This window comes from Bactrocera oleae, chromosome 3 (genome assembly GCF_042242935.1).
Source record: "Bactrocera oleae isolate idBacOlea1 chromosome 3, idBacOlea1, whole genome shotgun sequence".
Classification (NCBI taxonomy): Eukaryota; Metazoa; Arthropoda; class Insecta; order Diptera; family Tephritidae; genus Bactrocera; species Bactrocera oleae.
Window position 1 is genome coordinate 8,436,222 of NC_091537.1, and position 18,856 is coordinate 8,455,077.

Consider the following 18,856-nt stretch of genomic DNA (forward strand, 5'->3'; position numbering starts at 1 on the left):
CATGCAACGCATGGTGTTCGTGTAAATAATAGCGAAAAACGAAAAACTTAAGCAACGAACTTGATTTTGGGGAGTGCGCGCGTACTTGAGCGTTAAAAACCTTATGAGTGTTAATGAAATTGATGATACGTTTGTTTGTCTAATAATACTTGACGAATAAAAAATAATTATATTAGCATGATTTGGCTTTATAAAGTGAGTTGTGTGATAGCAGAGAAACAATTTTGAAAAAAATAATATTATATAATTTTAAATACATATATATTTAAGCAGTAAAAAACATTATATTGCAATTTTTCTCTATAATTTTTGCTAAGGCAATTTTCAGTTTGTATTATTTGCAGCTGGTTTAGATATATTCACTTCCACATCGATAATAGGACCCTTGGCGAAAGGCGCGAACGCTTCAGTTTGCAAAAAGTAGGAGCCAGATGCGCTAAAAAAATTGAAATTAGTATTGCCAAAAGTTTATTTAATAATGTGATATGGGTCATTCCATGTAAAATCGAAAAATAGTTGGACGCGATCCCCACCGATTCGAATAAATTTTGGTGCAAAGTTTAACTTATCATAGAACAAAGTTCTGCCAAAGGAAATTTTTTTTGAAATTTTTCCTAAGAGCTATTCAAAATTTGAAAATTTCAATATTTTTCCGATTTTGTAAGTTTATTTATTTAATATTTCAGAAACTACTGTATATTAAATAAAGACGCTGGTGCGTTTTCAGAGGACACCTAGAGGTATGCAAAAAAAAATAGTTTGAAAATAAAATTTGAATATTACCAAAATTAAAAAATTTTGAATTTTTCAAAATCGTAAAAAGTAACCATCGCGGGAAAATTTAGTACTCAAAATTTTTCATATTATAAAGGTATGAATTTTTGAATTTTTTCAAAATAGTTTTTTTCTATTTTTTCAACTTTTTCGTTGTATATCATATTCTATGACATGAGTATCGAAATTTGAGGTTTAAAATATTGTTCTTATGTTGATTTTTTTCGTTTTTTTTGTTTATTATTATTGTTTTTACATCCCATTAACATAAGAAACATATTTTAGATTATTTATTGATATGATAAGACAAAACTTTCCACCAAAATTCATTCGAATCGGTGGGGGATCCGTCCAACTATTTGTCGATTTGACATGGTATCACCCATTGTATAATATATTTATTTTATATGTTATAACATTTTATTTAATTGTTAAATATGTTTTAATATTTTGAAATTTTCTTAAAATTAAATTAAATTTTTATTACGTTTTTTAATTTTCTTTAAATTATTATTAATTTAAACTAAACTTTCAGTTTATTGTTAGATTATATTTACAATATGTTTTAATTAATGTTTTTCTTTTCTTTATATTTTATATTTTTATATTTTATTTTTTTAACTATTTTATATTTATTCAGTTATTTTCATTTTAGACATTTTGTCAAAAAGAGAAATTTTTGATGGATAACTTGTAGCCATTTTGAAGCCAATTTAATAGAAACCCCCCTTCCTACTGGCAAACAACTGAAACAGTTGATTTTCACAACGGTCTCTTGCGGTAAACTTTTCACCAGTGAAATCGTGCATCCGTCATAGAAAAGAACAGGTAGTATTCACTTGGTGCCAAGGCCGGACTATAAGGTGGGTGCCTAAGAAGCTGCTTTGGATGTGATTGCCTGCTGTTGTTCTGATGGAACAAAATTCCTCTTCTATTGGCCAAAGCTGACCACTTTCGAGCAATTGCCTTCTTTAGACGGTGCAATTGTTAAAGTACACGTCCGAGTTAGAAGTTTGGTTGTAGGTGAGTAGCTCATCGTAGATAATTCCCTGAAAATCCGACCAAATACGTAACAAAACCTTCCTGAACATCAATCTTGACTTGGCCACCGTTTGCGACAGCTCACCGCGACTCCACCATAACCGTTTTCAAGTAACTATCCGCTTTAAAAATGGCTCGACTTTGTTGTGTTTCAGCAGCGATTCGCAGACGAAAATTCCGTCACTCAGTTTTTTTTGGCGTTAACTTCACCCGAGTTATTTTTGTATCCAGCCTTATTTAAGTTGTTCAAAACGGCTTAGGAAATGTTAAACTCCTGGCCAACAGAAACAATGCTTAGATGATAGTCGGACTAGACGATTTAACATTAACTTTTTGATATTTTCGACTATTGGCCTTACAAATAGTGATGATCTTCTAACGGAACGGAACGGAATCGACGAAACCAAAATTGGCTGTGACAGTATCAGAACCATAAAAACTATTCACATTTTTAGCCACATGATTTGTAATGCTGTCTATTTTTGACAAGTGCACAAAGAATACTGTCTGAAAACAATTTTTAGTTTGAAATTTTGTCTTTATAACGACATAAAGCGTTAAGTCATCGCACTTATAGAACGTGAGATACAGATAACTCAAGTTCATCTAATGGAAAAAGAATGGCTTTGTGGCAGCTTGTCTTCAACATTTTGTGTGTTTTAGATTAGCTTTAATTAATTTAGAGTAATTGAATTAACTTTAGTATAATGCAATTGATTGTTTTTACTTCATTTAAATTTCTACCGAAATCGTATATTGATTTATATGAATTCAATAAATTTTAATTTAGTTCAGTTTAGTTTATTTTGGGTAAGTGGAATTGCTTTATGTTCACTTTACTCACTTTCTCGACACGAAATAACCCATTTGGGTGTGTGGCATATCGGCAAATTCGCGACACTGCTGCATAACAAATTTCAACCACTCACCACACTGATAGGACCAGAAACCGCGATCACTGCCAATCGATTCGGCATAGTAAAGTGGCGCACGAAAGTGATTGCAATTACGTAAGCCTTCAGGGGTAAATAAAAATTAAGTTAAAAGAATTAATCACACGTGGTTATGTGACTTACGGCCATCCTGCACAATATTACAACCAGGCTGAAAGAACTTATCCAAATTTGGATAGAAATCGGCATGACCACTGCGATCTAAAGACGAATAAAAGAACGGATCTGTGTGTATGACATCGACAAACTCGGCATCGGTGGCATCGAGCTTCTCGCTGCGATTATGTGTGACGAAAGCAGGGCCAGCGGGATCCAAAGCTACGGAGAGATATATTCGTAGTTGTAAGAAGTAGAATGAAAAGTGGCTAATTCAAGTGGCTTGCACACACCTGTTATGCGGCGCAAAGGTTGCTTCACACTATTTGCCGCCAATCCGGCGATCTGAGCGCCCAAACTGAAGCCAATCAAATGTATATCTTTATCCATATAAATGCCACTTTCAATTAAATTATCCGTTAGCTGCGCTAAACAGCGTGCCACGACACGCGCATTGCTCACCGCCCACGGATAGTAGCAGGGAAATGCCACCAGCCTACTATAATCCACTGAGATCACATGTACACGCTGGGTGTGTAGAAGTACAGAACGCGATTCGAGATTCGGCGAAGCATACTGATTGCCGTTGAAGCCATGTATGAGAATTTTCAAAGGCCAGCCAGGTGCGAAATCGGCCGTTGTGAGATTGAGTGGATCTAAGAGCTGTGTTTCGCGTGTGTCGCTGTAGAATTTTTGTTGCTAAATATTATTTTATTGAACATTTTCTTGCATGCACTCACTTTTTGTAGAGCCAAAATTTTATATGCTCATTGGGGCACACATCACGCACATAAATACAGTCAAAGGGAAAGCCAGCACGCGGCTTGGCGGCCGACAGTAGAACTTTAACTGGGTATTGGCATGGCAAGAATTAAAAAATTTTAAATATATTTTTATTCAAATAAATATTACTCACATATGGCTGCGACAATTACGCACAAACAACTAATTTCACACTTCATATTTTAATTTAAAATTGATAAATGCCACAAGTCGGTTCTAGAATCGTTAACTTTATACACATTAATATGCTAATTATACCCGCATAATTACTCGTAATGAAAGTCATATACGTATAATTATTGAAACACATATTGAAAGGCCGTTATCAACAATCAAGCTAAAGTCCATGGTCAATTTTGAATAAATACACATAGTGAGTAAGTTTTTAATTTTTTTACTGTTTAAATAGCTAATTTTTATAAATATTTACACAAGTGCAGGCGGCTTAAACTAAGGCATATAAAATTATTTTAGGCAAAAATAATTATTTGCTCGTTAAATACACTACCTTATGCTACTACTCGAGAAAAATATTTGTCGCATTTAGCTAAAATCGGGCGGTACGTCTGCATCCATACCATATTCGGCGCCGTAGCGTAGAAAGCGACACATCAGCAGCTGATCGCAAGCCTTTTCGTTCAGCATATCGAGTTCGTAGTTTGCGCGCCAATTCGGCTGCAGTCCTGGCAGTTTATCTTTGATGCGACCGAGCGCAAACGGTGTAGAGTTCGAGGTTTTGAGAAAGTATATGCCTGTGAGGCTACAAATATATAATTTTTTTATGATTTATTCAAATTTTTTCACAGCTGTTAGTCGAGTTTGTCACCTTTCATCAACATGATAGCCCATTCTCGCATCATTCGAGTCCACGCCGCATATGTTTAACACAAAATACAGCCAATTCGTACAACGGCTGCTCCAGAATTCCTGTTTCGGATTGATTGATTCGGCATAGAAACGAGGTGCACGTTCGTGATTACAGCTGCCGGGTTCTAAAAACAGAGCGCGATAAAAATTGTGCAATCAAGGAAAATATTATGAATGAGTTGGAGCCTTACAAGCTAGAAGCACGTTTCAGGTCGGTTACGCAATATTATAGTCGATACTATATTACCGAAACGTTACGAAAATTTATTAAAGCATGAAAAAGTTTTGAATTAAGATTTGATATTAACATCTCTAAGACTGATAGACTAAGTTTCAGTGAACACTTTTATAACATAAATTCTGATACTTCTCGCTTGTTGTGAGTATTCGAAGCTTATACACTAAGGTAAAATGGAACTCTGATTTCTAGCTACAACGCATTTTGCTGTAGAGAAAAATGTGGTTTCAGAAATCTTATCGGTTAATATTATATATTTTCGAGTTACAAGAGCGCAAATCAACAAAAAAAATGAACTTTATGAGCTTCATTCCATTCAGAAATATACAAATCCTGTTGATGTCGACATTTTCTACACTGTTAGTTACACTACGCACTTATTTCAATGCATACCTGCCTCCACATCACAACCGGGTTGTATATAACCGAAATTCGGATAAAAGTCAACATGACCCATCGGATGCATCATACCGCGCCCCAGCACATCAGTATGTATGACGTCCACAAAATCCGCATCATCTTTACTCAACTTGCGCTCATTGCCAGCGGTGATGAACAGAGGCTTTGCAGGATCCAGCCCTAAAAGAAATACTCCCCAAATACAGTTAACATGCGCTACAACAATAACGCCGCTCACCAGTTATGCGTAGCAATTTCTTTTTCACATAATTCGCCGTTTGACCAGCCACTTGTGCACCCAGACTAAAACCAATCACGTGTAAGTCTTCATTTTGCACGATATCCTGATCGATCAGATTGTTGAGCAATTGCGCTAGACAACGCGCAGCCAAGGGTAGATTTTGCACAGCCGACGTGTAGCAAGGTTCGCGCACCAGCGGTCCATAATCGGGTGAGATGACATAGACATCTTCATGCTGCAGCAGCATCGGTCTTATAAAGGTGTTCGGCGCAAAGTCACGATGTCCTGTATAGCCGTGTATGAGTATTTTGACGGGTCGACGCACGGGAAAATCGGTTTTTTGTAGTTTGAGCGGATCTAGTTGCACGGGTGCATTTGACGTTGCGCTAAAAAATATGGCGTATTTCATTTATTTTCATTTGAAATTCACTTTTCACTCACTTTGTGTACAACCAGAAGGTGACATTCTCATTGGGACACTCACTTTTCGCGACAAAACATTTTGGATCGAAAAGACCCTGTATCGGGTTGGCGCACAACGAATGCTGATAAACTAAAAATATATTTTTTTTATTAATTACCAAATAAATTCACAAGTAAATTTTTGGTTTTTACATTACTTTGCAATAATATAACCGTTGAAATGGCGTTGAAAGCGCGCATTTTTTTTTACGTAGAACTTGTGCCAACAAGGAACGCGGTAGTTTTAGAAATGCCACACAAAATGTTGTGTTTGGCATGTTTATAGCGCGACAAACGATTTGCACGTACATAATTTGGAGCGACGACATTTATTATCACATAGCTGTAAAAAACACGCAACCACTCCAATGTGCTCACTAATTATGTTTGTTACTTTTGTTTTTGCCATTTTTTTTTTTTTTTTTAAACAAACTTTTAACACTTTCTATAACAAGTCCAAAGCTTTTTGTTTTTACTTCGCTACTTTTGTCTGAGGCTTTTAAATTATTTGAATAAACCACCCACATGACATTGGTACCCCCAATGGTGAAATTTAAGTGGCTCAATGTCAATTTAAATTCGCGATGGCTGTCAATATGCCGTTGGTATGCGGGCTTAGTGTTTTCTTTCTAGCTATATTTTTGCATTGAGGCCAGCGCATGAATGTGTGTGCGGTAAATTTCAATTATTTCCAATACATTATTGCTTTTTAAATTATTTTATTAAAAAAAAACCTACAGTGAAATTTTGAACATTTGTATTTTTGGTAATTAAAAGCAGAGTTTTTCAACTATGAGGAGCATATTCCAAGGTGAAATCTAATATTGCAATATTCATAGATTCAAGCGGTTATAACCACTTGCGAGTTAGAAAAAACGCGTTTTGTCATAATTTTTTTTTTGGAAGTGGCATTTTATTTAACAAAAAAAAAATAAATAAAAATAAATTTTTTGCGGTGATTTTGAAAAATTTTGAATTCCCTTGATACCGTAGCCGATCTCTAGGACGACCGCCGAAAAAAGGTGTCTGGCCATGAGTATAATTTTTCTGCTTTTATTGATCTCAAATCTATAAACGAAAAAGATAATTATTACGGTAATAGATGAAGACAGGTAATGATCGAAGATCAAATTTTGATTTTTGTAAACAAATCGTATTTTGTGAAAAAATGTATGCTTCTTAAAAAGTTATTATCACAAAGCTTATTAATTCAATCATTACCTGAGAAATACATCTACTTAAGTTGGTCGTGCGAAAATTTGAAGTCGATAGTTTCAGCCGTATCGGAGAAATTTTCTTTACAGCATGTGAAAACAGCGTTTCGAGAAAAACGCGTTTAAAGTTTTGAGAGCCGATTATATAATACTCATAATAAGTTAGCAATTTTTTACAAATATGCTCATATGCTCAAAAGTATTTGCTATATTAATTTCAAATTTTTGAAGAATATTTTCAAATTCACGATATGCAAGTAAAAAATTCGATTTTTTGAAAATCACAATTAGATATAATTCCCTTACTAAATATATGATTATCAGCTTTCGGAACCCAATTCTTAGTTAACATTTTTCTGAGGATTAGTCCAAAGAATTTTTATGTACACTAGGCTTGCAAATAATGCATTTAAAAAAACATTGAATTAACATATAAATTAATATTTTTTTCGTAGTCCCTAAAATCTGAGTTAAAAATAATTTTAAAATGTCTAAACCTAAAACACGGATTGGAAAATAAAAAATATTAATGCTAATTTTATAGATAAATATTAAAACAAAAAATTGTTGTAGAAACTTTTTTTTGCGATTGCGTGCATAGTAATCTAACATTCCCAGAACTGAAATTCTAATAAAGTTGGAAAATGAATGTATAATTTTTAATCCAAAAAATTAAAAAAAAAAATTCGCAAACTCCAGGTCCGCCGCAAAAAATTTCTGTATAATCAAATGTGATCACATTTTTCCATTATGCATCAAGAGAGGCTCAAAAATTTCCATAATATTATATTATATGACTATGAACATCTGATTATAATAGGTTAAGAGGTCCATTATCAGTGAATTGCCTAATTTTCCATCGAATAATGTTTAAAATATACAACATATTTAAAATGAAGTCAAGCACTAACCTTACTTTTTTTACAATGGAGTCTTCTTTTAGGCAGTTTTCCTTCTGTTACACGTAAATACACATATGCATGGATGTATGTACATGAATCCGAAGATCTGCCATTTCGCTGAAAATTTTACACGAGCAGCTATCATTTGCGTGCCAGAATTGTTCGAGCACTTCTTAAATTAACAAACACTTCCACACATTTTTTATATTTGAAGCACTTGCACTTACACTCACGTTTTTCCTATTCTAATTCGAACCAACTAATAACAATTGACTTGCATATTCGCTAAAGCGACATTTTTACTTTGCTTTTGGCATATTTCCTTTAGCTTTTATCACTTTATCACTTCACCATTTGTACTTTTATTTTTGCATATTTCCTTCGCCTTTTTCACTTCATTACTGCACCATTTCACACTTTATCACAATTACGCTTGACCATTGAGGCTGTCTCGGCTTTCTTTATAAAAACGCATACATACTTGTATGTTGCTTTTAGGGCAGCACTATATAAATTTATTTACACACACATATTTACCTACACCTTTTTCATTCCATGCTCTCCACTTATCGGAGCATTAAATTATTGATGAATATTTACTTTGATATTCGCAAATTATATTCTTCTCATTTGAAAATTTCACTTGGGGCCGGCAAACTAAAGAAATCGCTAGCAGTATTTCCTGTTCCTCTCAGCGGAATAGGAAGTGCTATAATTTGGACACAAAACAGTAATACACAATATTTTTAGCACATTGTATTCTCTGACACACTAATTTCACTCGCAATCAACAATTAAGTCATTTACCACAACTTTTATTTGGTAAAAATTAGTTTTTCTCACGGAATACACAAATTCACTAACAAAAAATGCACGCGTTCTTGAAAACTGACATTTTATTTCAAGCATACAACAAACATACGTACAAAGTGCCGTTAAATTGTAAATAAACTTTGCGCAGAGAGGGCGCCGCCAAGCTTACCAAAATCGTTCGCAAACAAATTAACTGAAGCAAAACCAACTTTACTTAATATACAGCGCGCCATCTGATTGTTAACACTTGTGTGCTTGAAACAATTTCATGGTTGAATCAGAGAACGTATATTATATGATATATATACGTTCTCTGCTGACAGCCCGAAAACAGCTGTTGACGTTATTAGATGAATTTGTTTATTTTCATTTGCAGCTGAAATGATAATTTTGTTATCACAATAAGTACACAGTTATATGTCGTGATAAGAGCTCGTCACCATCCACATAAATGTTGTGGTTGTTGTTGTCAGCATCCAGTAATTACTAGAAATTATGTCAGCAAAATTGCAACACATACAAAATCTACGACAGATCTTCCAATGTTCGGTGGAAGCTGTGCGCCCGGCGCAATTGCTAAGTGAGGCCAACCAATATGCGTTGCGACCGCAGGTGAGCGCAGATGGACGCCGCTTGAGCATACAAATACAGGGTAAAACTTTGGATATAACACGTAAGCACTGTCATGTTGTTGGTTTTGGTAAGGCTGTGCTTGGCATGGCAGTGCAATTGGAAAATTCGCTGCAGAAACGCTTGGTCAGTGGCGTGCTGAGCATACCGCAGGGTACAAGTGAGCGTTTTCGTGCTGTGCCCGAAATGCAGTTATCAGCAGGTACCGTTATAGATGTTATCGAGGGCGCAACAAACAATCAGCCAGATGAGCAGGCACTCGAGGCGGCAAAGCGCATAAAAGCTCTAGCTGCGAGTATGACAGAAAACGATATACTCTTTGTGCTGATATCCGGTGGTGGATCTGCGCTGCTACCATTACCGCGACCGCCACTAACGCTGTCAGAGAAGATGCAACTGGTGCGGCGCTTAGCCAATTGTGGTGCCAGCATTGATGAGATGAATGTTGTGCGTATTGCTTTGTCCGATATCAAAGGTGGACGTTTGGCGGCTGCTGCACGCAAAGCTTTTGCAGTTATTTCGTTTGTCATCAGCGACGTTGTAGGCGATCCGGTCGATATAATAGCTAGCGGACCAACGTGTGCGGTAATATCAAAGCGTTCAACCGCAAAGGAAATATTGGAAAAGTATGCATTATTTGCCGATTTGCCTGAGCATATACGGCAATTAGTGGAAGTGTCGGAGACAAAAGCATCATTGACTCCGGCGCTCAACAACTCTGTTTACGTGGTGGGCGACAATCGTGTTGCTACTGCGCAAGCTGTGCAGGAGGCGCTCAGCTGTGGTTACAATCCATTTATTGCCAGCACAACGTTAGAGGGTGAAGTGCAGCAGCTGGTAATCAAATATAAAGACTTCTTGCAAAGCATTTGCGATTTTCGTAAGGGTAAACTGGATGAAAACGATTTGAAAAGTCGGTTTCCATTCGATTCACGCATCTTCCAGCATTTCTTAAAAACACTGCTCATGTGTGAGCGCACACAAAAGCCACTGCTACTGATTTTGGCCGGTGAACCGACTGTTAAGGTAAGTAGCATCATACATATACCACTATGCAGTGCATAAACCTTGTTCTTTTATTTGTACTTTAGGTCACCGGTTCCGGTTTGGGTGGCCGCAACCAGGAGTTGGCACTACGCATGGCCATCACTTCATATGAGAATGCGGATTTCAATAACGTTATCTTTCTCTCTGCCGGTACAGATGGCATTGATGGTCCAACGCCGGCAGCTGGCGCTATCAGTTGTGATTTAGTGATAAGCGATTTTTTGGCGAACAACGCGCATAATCTGAGCGATGTGGAATTCTTCTTGCAGCGCAGTGATTCGTACAATTTTTATAAAAACCTGAAAGCTGGTGAATATCATGTGCTAACCGGGCACACCGGCACCAACGTAATGGATCTTCAATTGTTGCTGATCGTGTAGCTTTATTTTAAGGTGGACAAGTTTGTTTAAAGAAAACTATGTTAATATATCGTAAATTGCAGTAATATCAAGAAAATTTGTGTTTGCTATGTTTTTGTTGTGTTGGACTTTGCCTTTTTACAATCTTTGTAAACCCGTTTTTGACGAGAAATAATCTGAAAGTATTATTTTCCTCGAGAGCTTATCATTAGATACTTTTCGGCAGGAGCACATACCCAAATATCCTGATTATGCCATAACGCATGTCATGGCGACAGAGCATGCCCCTGAAAACGAGAGATTTCCAGACAATAAGTTGGAATGTCAACATCTAGCAGTCAGACCGAAACTGGGATCGTAAGAGATGGATTAAAGAAACTGACGTTTTTTAGGAATCTCTAAACCTTTTCTCCAATCGACCCCAGTCAATACCCTTTATGAATCCCTAATTAGCATATCAGGAATAGGTCAATAACAATAAACTAGAAATTATCATTTGTTGAATGAATGATATATATTCAGATCCGCCCGAAGCAGGTTGTAAAATCTATCACTAATTCTCTGTAGCATACTCTGACCAACGATCAGTTTCTATATTAAGTCGAGTTTTAAGTCTGGTATTTGTCATCCAATCATTTTCCAGTCTAAATTGGAAAGCAACTCGGGTCGGTTAGTTTAGTCACTCTTTAAGGCATCACGTGGTGTAATCAAAAGAATCTGAATTATCTTTAATGGCGCTATAAATAACTTTAAAAATAACCTTGAAACGTATGGCTTTTATATCTACTCCTACTGGTCCTCAACGATAGCGACGATTTTGAATATTTTGGACGACGCTGACCATTTTGGACGCATACCAATGATGCCGGATGATGCCAACGATGTCAAATATTCTGAACAATATGAACGTTGACAACGTTACCAAACGATTCCGGGCGATGGTTTCGAACAACGCCGATGCGATTATAGAAATACCGGGCGTTATCTTTGCCTGATGATACAAACATAACTGACGATTACTGACGAATCGGACAATACCGATGTTGCCAACGTTACCGAACGGTGCAAATGATTCTCAGCGATACCGATAATGTTAGACCATGCAGACGATTCTGCAGGATGTTGACTATTCTGGACAAATGTTCCGGACTATGCATGATAATATTAACGTTGCTGACGATACCGGAAAATGCTGGCGATACTAATGATTCCAGATGATGCCAACGATTCTGAACAATACTGACGATTCCGACCGATGTCAACCATTCCGAACAATTCCGACAGCGGGCAGGGGGTAGAATTTTCTCGCGGTAAGGTATGCTTATCATAAGAGGCGACCAAAATCCATATGCGCTATGTCTGTTTTTCAGCTTTGCGAAGAAATATCAGCGTATTTATGTCAGAAATAGTATTATAATACTCAGCTTGAACTGATATTATAGACTTTGAATGAGATTCCTACTAATGAAAAGACATTTGAAGTGCAAGCGACAAATGTCAGCAGTCATTGAGTTTGATGGGTGCTCAACTGGCAGTAGCTACAACTACAAGATCTTAGCGGAGACTGTAAACTGGTACCACGGGGAGCAGAAAGCCCTTGGATTTCGGTGCAAACTGCTCATTGGTTTTGGCCCTTTAGGGAGATTTGTGGTGGCTGTGGTTTAAACCTAAATGCGGGTTGAAGTGAAAAATTCAGACGCAGTAGTAATGACGCAGAACACACCCAAGCCGATTGTCTCATCGTCGGCTGAAGATTCGACGATTTTATTTATGCTATCAGACTAATCACCTACTAAGAAATAGTTCTATAATACAATTTTTAATTCGAAAATAATATTATTCAATGTTTACATAGCGACATAAAAGTTGGTTCGCATTGCATATATGTATGTATGTGTGTTTGGTATATAAATATGTCTGTAGTTGTGTTTATTGTTTCGTTGATTGTCTGCTTGTCCATTTTTCATGAATTCAGTTAAAATTTTAATTAGTACGCAACAACCTTGAGTCATCATAAACTTCTTAGTAGCAAACAGATACACAGAACCCACATAAATATATAAATAGATGTATACATAAATACATATATAAACACACACATGCATAAATACATACATTCAAATCGGCTGCGTGTTAATTTTTTGCACTTATTTTAATTCGTTTTTTATTGAAATTCCTCAATTACTCGCTTTACTAATTTATGCCTTTGCATTAAAAATATTTGTCAATTTGTATGCATGTATTTGTATATGTGTGTGTGTGTATCTGCCACACATTCGCATAAGTGAAATTCCTCAAATGACAATTAGTGTCAAATATGGCAAATGATTGCGCCAGCGTTGAATCATCGGCGCTTCTCTGGAAAAATTGCATGGAAATATGTTTGAAAAGTACACGCACACACACACACACATACATAGTCATAATGCATATATGCATAAGTGTCCACATAACAAAGCTGTTTCATATCAACACATGTGTGTATGTGTGTGTGTGTGTGTTTATCACTGTGCTGTTCAATTTGTTTGTCCTCCATTGAATCGAGACCGCAGTGTGAACCTTCTTCTCGCATGCAAATAAGTGACAAATCAACTAAAGCAAAGTTCAATTGAATTTGTTCAAATATGCATATAAAATACATATGTACATGTGTATTACATATATACATACATATGAATATATATATGTGCATTAAAATGATAGTACGAGAATTCATCACACATACACTCATATATACACACATATGGGAATAAGAATATCAGTGGGCGCCTTTAGGGGTTACAGTTACAGGCAGATATGATCTCTGGTTACCAAAGGTATTTCTAGTTAGAATTTCTCACGTCTACTGTAACCCAGTCTATAATTCTCTTAAATGTTAATACTATATAGGCTAGAATGCAAAAGGTCTCTATCATTCCTCCTTGTAACAATAAACTATATATAAACGATATATCCGAATCGTGTTGGAAAATGCTTCCTGATATACTCAAGATTTCGCAAAAAGCTAAGCAAATTTAGCTTACCCATACTATTAGCAGCCAAGGTATAGTTTTTTCTCTCAAGTTCTTGTTAGCTTTCTTCAATATTTCTACAGTACTTAATGGCTTGTTTCTCTCATATATTTATATTATTAAAAGTCAAGGTCTCCCAAAGTATTGTTAGCTTTTTTCAATATTATTAAAGTACTCTTATGGCTTGTTTCTTTCAAGTGCGCTTAAATTTATTTGTGCTCTTTAAGGTTCATGTCGGACTTTCAAGAACTCCTTAGATTGCTTTATATGTGCTTCTTGAAGTTCACTGACTTCATGCGCTCGAGTTGTCGTTTGATTTTTTTATATACAATTTCTTTATATTTTATTTGGAAGTTCACGTCTGACTTATTTTCCCAAAGTTCTTATTAGATTTATTTGATATCTTTAAGGTTCATTTTTGTTTTTTGGAGTTGGGTTTTCTTAGTACTTATTAGATTTATTTGTTCTTCCTGAAGTCTACATCAAGCTTGGTTCCCCCAACTGCTTATTAAATATATATACGAGACTAAATTAAGCTTCTTGTGTTGGTTTATGGCTTCTTTACATGTTACTTCTTCGTTGTAAGAACCTTTTTCTCCTGGCGGGGTTCTTTAATCTAACTTTTTCTCACTTCTCCCTTAAAGTAACCTTTTTCTCCTGCAGTTCTTTCATCTAACTTTTTCTCTCTTCTCTCTTCTAGTAACCTGTTTCTTCTGGAGTTCGTTCGCTTAACTCTCCTCTTAATGACTTCTTTTCTTTATCCCTCGTTTTTCTACTTTTTTATTTATAGTTCTATAATTTGTTTTTAGTTGTAAGAAGTTTTAAGTTTTAGAATGCGAGTCCTTCTACTTATTACTTATTCTTCAAAATCTTCGCATATTTTTACTTCCTTAAGGTTTCTGAAAACTAGAAGTATTTGCGATTCTACTGCCTAATATAGCTACTACAAGTATTTTTCGTAGTCAAGATCTGGAATGATCTAATCGAGAACTCCAAAAAACAAAACAGGACTCGTCTTTAAGGCAATCGGGACTACGTAACTGTAAAGTTGCGGATTAAAATCCAGCAAAATAGTTTCACAATTTGGGCATATTTTATACTGCAACACTATAAACAATGGTGTTTCACACATCTAACGGGTTTTGAGGGATTTTTTAAAAGTACCTAAATCAATTTTCAATTCTATCAGTCATTGGTAAAAATATTAAAATAAAGCAAACAATTTCTCCAAAGCAGACTTACCAGATCTATTAGTGGATTTAGGCTCTTTGAGAAACCTCAGAAATATTTTCTAAATCTAGATGACGCACAATAAGTTGATGGGTACCACTGACAGCTGAAAATAAAAATAATAGCAAAGTTATATCATATTTAAGATGGGTTTGGAAATCGATATTGAACTAATTAAAAGCGGCTCCAATGGAACCTCCATTTTCTATACATTAATTCAAAATATTATCCCAAGCGGACTTTTCTTGAACAGCTGGAAGCCTTTATGGTATAAAAACCAACGTAACCCCTCAAAGTAACATTCCAGCGACGCCAATGCATACACATACATAAAATAAAATTAAGTTATCACTTGTATTATTAATATTGTTGTTTTTGTTTTACATTAGCGAAATTGAGCACAAAGTGTCTGCCTGACACTGAGGCAAGTCCACACAGCCGTCTGCCGACTCGTAGACGAACAGCGGACCAAATAGTCCGACCACGTTGTCGCACTTCTGGCTGTGGCTATTAGACAGCTAGCAACAAAAACAACAACAACAGTTGTACTATGTGTACTGTTGCTATACGACCCTATTGCGATTGCACGCATTTGGTAGTTGCCATATTCTATAAGCTCCCACTTGATTAGAGTACATTCCTAAGACCATGCTTATATACTCTACACCGATACTATAAGTGTGTATGTAACCGCCTGGCGCTTGTTCGTTTATTTATTATTATCTGCAGTTTATTTCTTTGGTTTTATTGCATTTTGTTGTTGTTGTCGCCTGTTGTTGCTAGATAATTTATTAGTTTCATTAATTGATGCCACATTAATGAGTTTGAGCTGGAGCGCTGGGCGCTGGTTGAAGCGCCTATTGATATGCATGCATATTAACACACATATGGACTTATGTGGATATCTATGGTCGTAGCGACCACTCATGGGCTCTAGATTATAATTTTTAAAGTATTATTCGCTAGTTTAATTGATGACACACTTTTCTTCTTGTTTCAACTTGTTTTGGTTGCTGCAAATCTACGCTTGATTGCAAATACTTTCAGCTGTTTAAAGTTAGAAGAGGAGTTTCTTGAACATAATAACCATAATGATTCATAACTCGGTAGTGCTACATTCGTAGGTTTACTGTATATCCACCTTAAGGGAAATATTGTATGCATTAATTCGTGCGGTTTTTTTACGAAAATTAAGACTTTATTGTGAAAATTTTTTTATACATTTAATGTTCAAAGTATTGCCCATCGGAAGCTATGATGTTTGCCCATCTTTCTGGCAGTTTGTGGATCCCATCCCAAAAGAACTTCTCCGGCTTGGAGGTCAAGAAAGAATCAATTCAATTTCTGATACCCTGTTCTGAAGAGAAGCGTACTCCGGTGAGGGCATTCTGCATTGATCTGAACAAGTGGTAATCGGAAGGTGCTATGTCTGGGCTATAAGGCGGGTGAGGTAGAACTTCCCACCCACAGTTTTCCAAATAGTTTTTAACTGGCCTTGCAACATGTGGCCGAGCGTTGTCATGATGAAAAATTATTGATTCGTGTCTGGTCGCATATTCTGGTCGTTTTTCCGCGATGGCCTTTTTCAATCGAATCAATTGTTTTCGGTAGAGGTCCCCATTGATCGTCTGACCCGATTTCAATAGCTCATAATAGAGCACACCCTTGTGGTCCCACCAAATACATAGCATAACCTTAGCAGCATTTATATTCGGCATTGCCGTGGATGTTGATGGTTGGCCGGGCTTCACATACGATTTCTTGCGCTTTGGGTTATCATAATGAATCCATTTTTCATCGCCAGTGACAATCCGATGCAAAAACAACTTCTTTTGGTGGCGTTGAAGCAACATTTCCGACATGCAGAATCGTTCGACGTCTCTTGGCTTTAATTCATAAGGCACCCAATTTCCAAGCTTCTGGATGAATCCTAATGATTTTAATCGTCTGGAAACGGTCGCTTGATCAACTCCTAATACTTTTGCAAGTTCTTCTTGCGTCTGGCATGCATCTGCGTCGAGCAATGTCTCCAATTCTTCGTCTTGAAGTTTGTCCAGTAAAATACGATGGCTTTCGGCAGCACTTTTCTTCATGTTAAAATAATGAAGAAGAACTCCCCGCAAAAATACTTTATCTGGTACATATTTCGACATTTTCAAATGAATGAAACAAATTGTTGTTCAGGCTCAAACAATTTATATCTACTGAAAACGACGCGAAATGGCAGTACCTTTGAAATTAATATAGCCACAGATGAATACGACGCGAAATAATACTAGTAGAGCCCTCTCTTAGAAAACCGCACGAATTAATGCATACACCCAATACAAAATATGTAAGCCGTAAGAAGTGCAGTATCTCAATGAGTCTCCCGTACTTGGGTTACTCAAAAATCTGCGGATCTAAGTAGCGGAACGTAGTGCCTCATTTAACGCACCATACAATAATGATTAGTTGATTTCGAAACCGTACTTGCAAGAGCATGTTAAATTCATCGAAATACCATATTAGTGCTGAAAGCCCTTAACATTCACATATTTTCAGTGTCAAGAGTCGGAAACCAAGTCAAATCTTAGGTCATGCTTACTGGGCGCTTAGAAATTACATGAAGGCTGAAAGCAAGAAAAGAGAGATATACTAGCCTTCGCTAATTATAAATTATTTTTACCGATGATTGAGAGGAAGCATTATTTTTAGCCCAAACGAAGCTACGGATTGTGTACCCGGGTTTCATCAGCCTAAAACTAACTAAGATAGACAAAACCAAAATAAACTGCTCGACCATCGGAAGTCCAAGTTCCCAAGAGTAGTTTACAATTGGAGACAAATCTTCAACCATTTACACGTAAAATTACGAGAGTCGTTAATTTTGTTAGAAGTAAAAGACTACCGGCCAAAAAATATGCGTAGGCTACTGAGAAAAGGAAGGCTATCTTAATAGACAAAAACAAAATTTTCTGTCAGTAAGAAAATGGATAACTCTATAGTATATTAGCTCTGGCTAGTCTACTATATCAAATATACTGAAATTTTTTCGAAAAGCTCAAGCAAAACATTATTATTTCTAAACTTTATGGCTTAGCTCTAAAATATTTGTGTAGAAGTTCAAAAAGGCTTGGTCTCATACTCTACTTTCGCTTCAAAAGACTCTCGAAATCAAAATGGCTCTGAAAAGAATTACATATCCATTGCGGATGCAAAGTGATTTTAGATAATTTAGTGATTTCAGAAAAGTCTGTCCAGAGCAACTAAAAACTCTCAGAGTACTACAGTGAATTCAATAATACGTTTAATACCTATTCTAACCTCTAAATCGTCAGTGTTGAATTTGCAGCGAATCCTATATGCGTCCATAGAAAAAATATTTAACCTTCGGAGTACTTTTTCTTTCTTTTCTAAAGAATACTCAACGCTGTTCGTCATTGTTCATCTTACGGCAGCATACAGCAGGATGGATATTATTAGTTACTTATATGGTAGAGAGTTGGTTGGCTTATGCGAGAGAAGGCTCCACCCTTCAATTGCAAGCTGAGGCCATGTTAGATGTGATTCTCCGATTGATTTCGCAGCTAATGTCTTTGTTGGTATCTGTGCTGGATTCTAGATATTTTTCAGATTTTCAGTGACATGATCTCCCTATATTCAATATAACGCTAATAATACTAGACCTTCTGTAGTGTAATTTATTAATTTTTCCATTACATCGCAGGTCTCTTATCTAACTAGCTAATTTTACATGCATGTGTTAACTACTTCTTTATCACTTCCTCCAACCAGGCATGCAGGAAGTGCTAAA

The 18,856-nt window shown here is 36.2% G+C and overlaps 3 protein-coding genes across 3 annotated transcripts; 1 reads left to right on the forward strand and 2 right to left on the reverse strand.

Moving 5' to 3' along the window:
- Window positions 1-298: 298 nt before the first annotated feature.
- Window positions 299-3,826, reverse strand: LOC106619389 (inactive pancreatic lipase-related protein 1). The gene is made up of 6 exons (XM_014237455.2): window positions 3,781-3,826; window positions 3,605-3,713; window positions 3,158-3,546; window positions 2,892-3,086; window positions 2,660-2,831; window positions 299-436 (listed from the first exon to the last, which is right to left on the reverse strand). The coding sequence occupies exons 1-6, from the start codon at window positions 3,824-3,826 to the stop codon at window positions 325-327; spliced, it is 1,023 nt and encodes a 340-aa protein (XP_014092930.2). The 3' UTR covers window positions 299-324.
- A 324-nt stretch (window positions 3,827-4,150) lies between these two features.
- Window positions 4,151-6,090, reverse strand: LOC106619398 (endothelial lipase). Its single transcript, XM_036368400.2, has 6 exons — window positions 6,013-6,090; window positions 5,834-5,945; window positions 5,390-5,778; window positions 5,146-5,331; window positions 4,474-4,639; window positions 4,151-4,407 (listed from the first exon to the last, which is right to left on the reverse strand). The coding sequence occupies exons 1-6, from the start codon at window positions 6,053-6,055 to the stop codon at window positions 4,191-4,193; spliced, it is 1,113 nt and encodes a 370-aa protein (XP_036224293.2). The 5' UTR covers window positions 6,056-6,090; the 3' UTR covers window positions 4,151-4,190.
- A 3,021-nt stretch (window positions 6,091-9,111) lies between these two features.
- LOC106619393 (glycerate kinase) lies at window positions 9,112-10,906 on the forward strand. The gene is made up of 2 exons (XM_014237460.3): window positions 9,112-10,439; window positions 10,505-10,906. Exons 1-2 carry the CDS (start codon window positions 9,279-9,281, stop codon window positions 10,838-10,840), a joined length of 1,497 nt encoding a protein of 498 aa, XP_014092935.2. The 5' UTR covers window positions 9,112-9,278; the 3' UTR covers window positions 10,841-10,906.
- Window positions 10,907-18,856: the final 7,950 nt, after the last annotated feature.